Source organism: Acyrthosiphon pisum, chromosome A1, assembly GCF_005508785.2.
Source record: "Acyrthosiphon pisum isolate AL4f chromosome A1, pea_aphid_22Mar2018_4r6ur, whole genome shotgun sequence".
Lineage (NCBI taxonomy): Eukaryota > Metazoa > Arthropoda > Insecta > Hemiptera > Aphididae > Acyrthosiphon > Acyrthosiphon pisum.
Window position 1 is genome coordinate 81,262,519 of NC_042494.1, and position 712 is coordinate 81,263,230.

The 712-nt window shown below is 29.4% G+C and overlaps 2 protein-coding genes across 2 annotated transcripts in view; both read left to right on the forward strand.

The window, feature by feature from the left end:
• Positions 1–712, forward strand: part of LOC103310707 (TWiK family of potassium channels protein 7-like) — a 158,625-nt gene that overhangs the window by 104,126 nt on the left and 53,787 nt on the right. The window lies entirely within an intron of this gene.
• The window catches only part of LOC100570958 (glycine receptor subunit alpha-3-like), a 2,485-nt gene continuing 1,779 nt past the window's right edge, over positions 7–712 (forward strand). The window contains exons 1-3 of the mRNA XM_029487613.1: positions 7–297; positions 376–458; positions 517–651. Coding sequence (XP_029343473.1) covers positions 236–297; positions 376–458; positions 517–651 — 280 coding nt within the window. The 5' untranslated portion in view covers positions 7–235. The remainder of the gene's footprint in view (positions 298–375; positions 459–516; positions 652–712) is intronic.

Here is a 712-nt window from a genome sequence, read left to right on the forward strand (position 1 = left end):
TCAACTCGCAATTGTATACTTCAAATTTCTAGCTAGGTCTGCTATAAATTGTGATCATACAGAAAAATATGCAATTCCTACAACTTCCGAGCCCTAGTAATAACTATGTATAATAAATGTAATATACGTATGTTTGATAAATCTAATTTTCAGATTATTAGAAGTTGATTGGTTAAAAAACATTTGGAGACCGGATTCGTTTTTTAAAAATGCCAAAGCCGTTACATTTCAAACGATGACAATTCCAAATCATTACATGTGGCTTTATAAAGACAAAACTATTCTCTACATGGTCAAGTACGATTTTATCAACATGAATAATTATTTTCATTATTAAGTCAATTCAGTATTCATCAAAGTGATTTTTGTTTTTAGATTAACTTTAACATTATCGTGTGCAATGAACTTCATGATATATCCACATGACACACAAGAATGCAAACTTCAAATGGAAAGCTGTAAGATAAAAAAGTTTTTTAATACCATAATAAACTTGAATTATACGATTTATTTCAGTGTCTCATACCACTGATGATATGATATTTCAATGGGATCCAGAGGTACCGTTGGTTGTTGATGAAAACATTGAACTGCCTCAGTTACAGTTAGTCAAAAATCAAACTGCTGATTGTACTCAGGTTTATTCCACCGGTACTTATACATTTTAATTTTCTCTTAATAGTCGTTAATGTTTATAAATTTAATATACCTA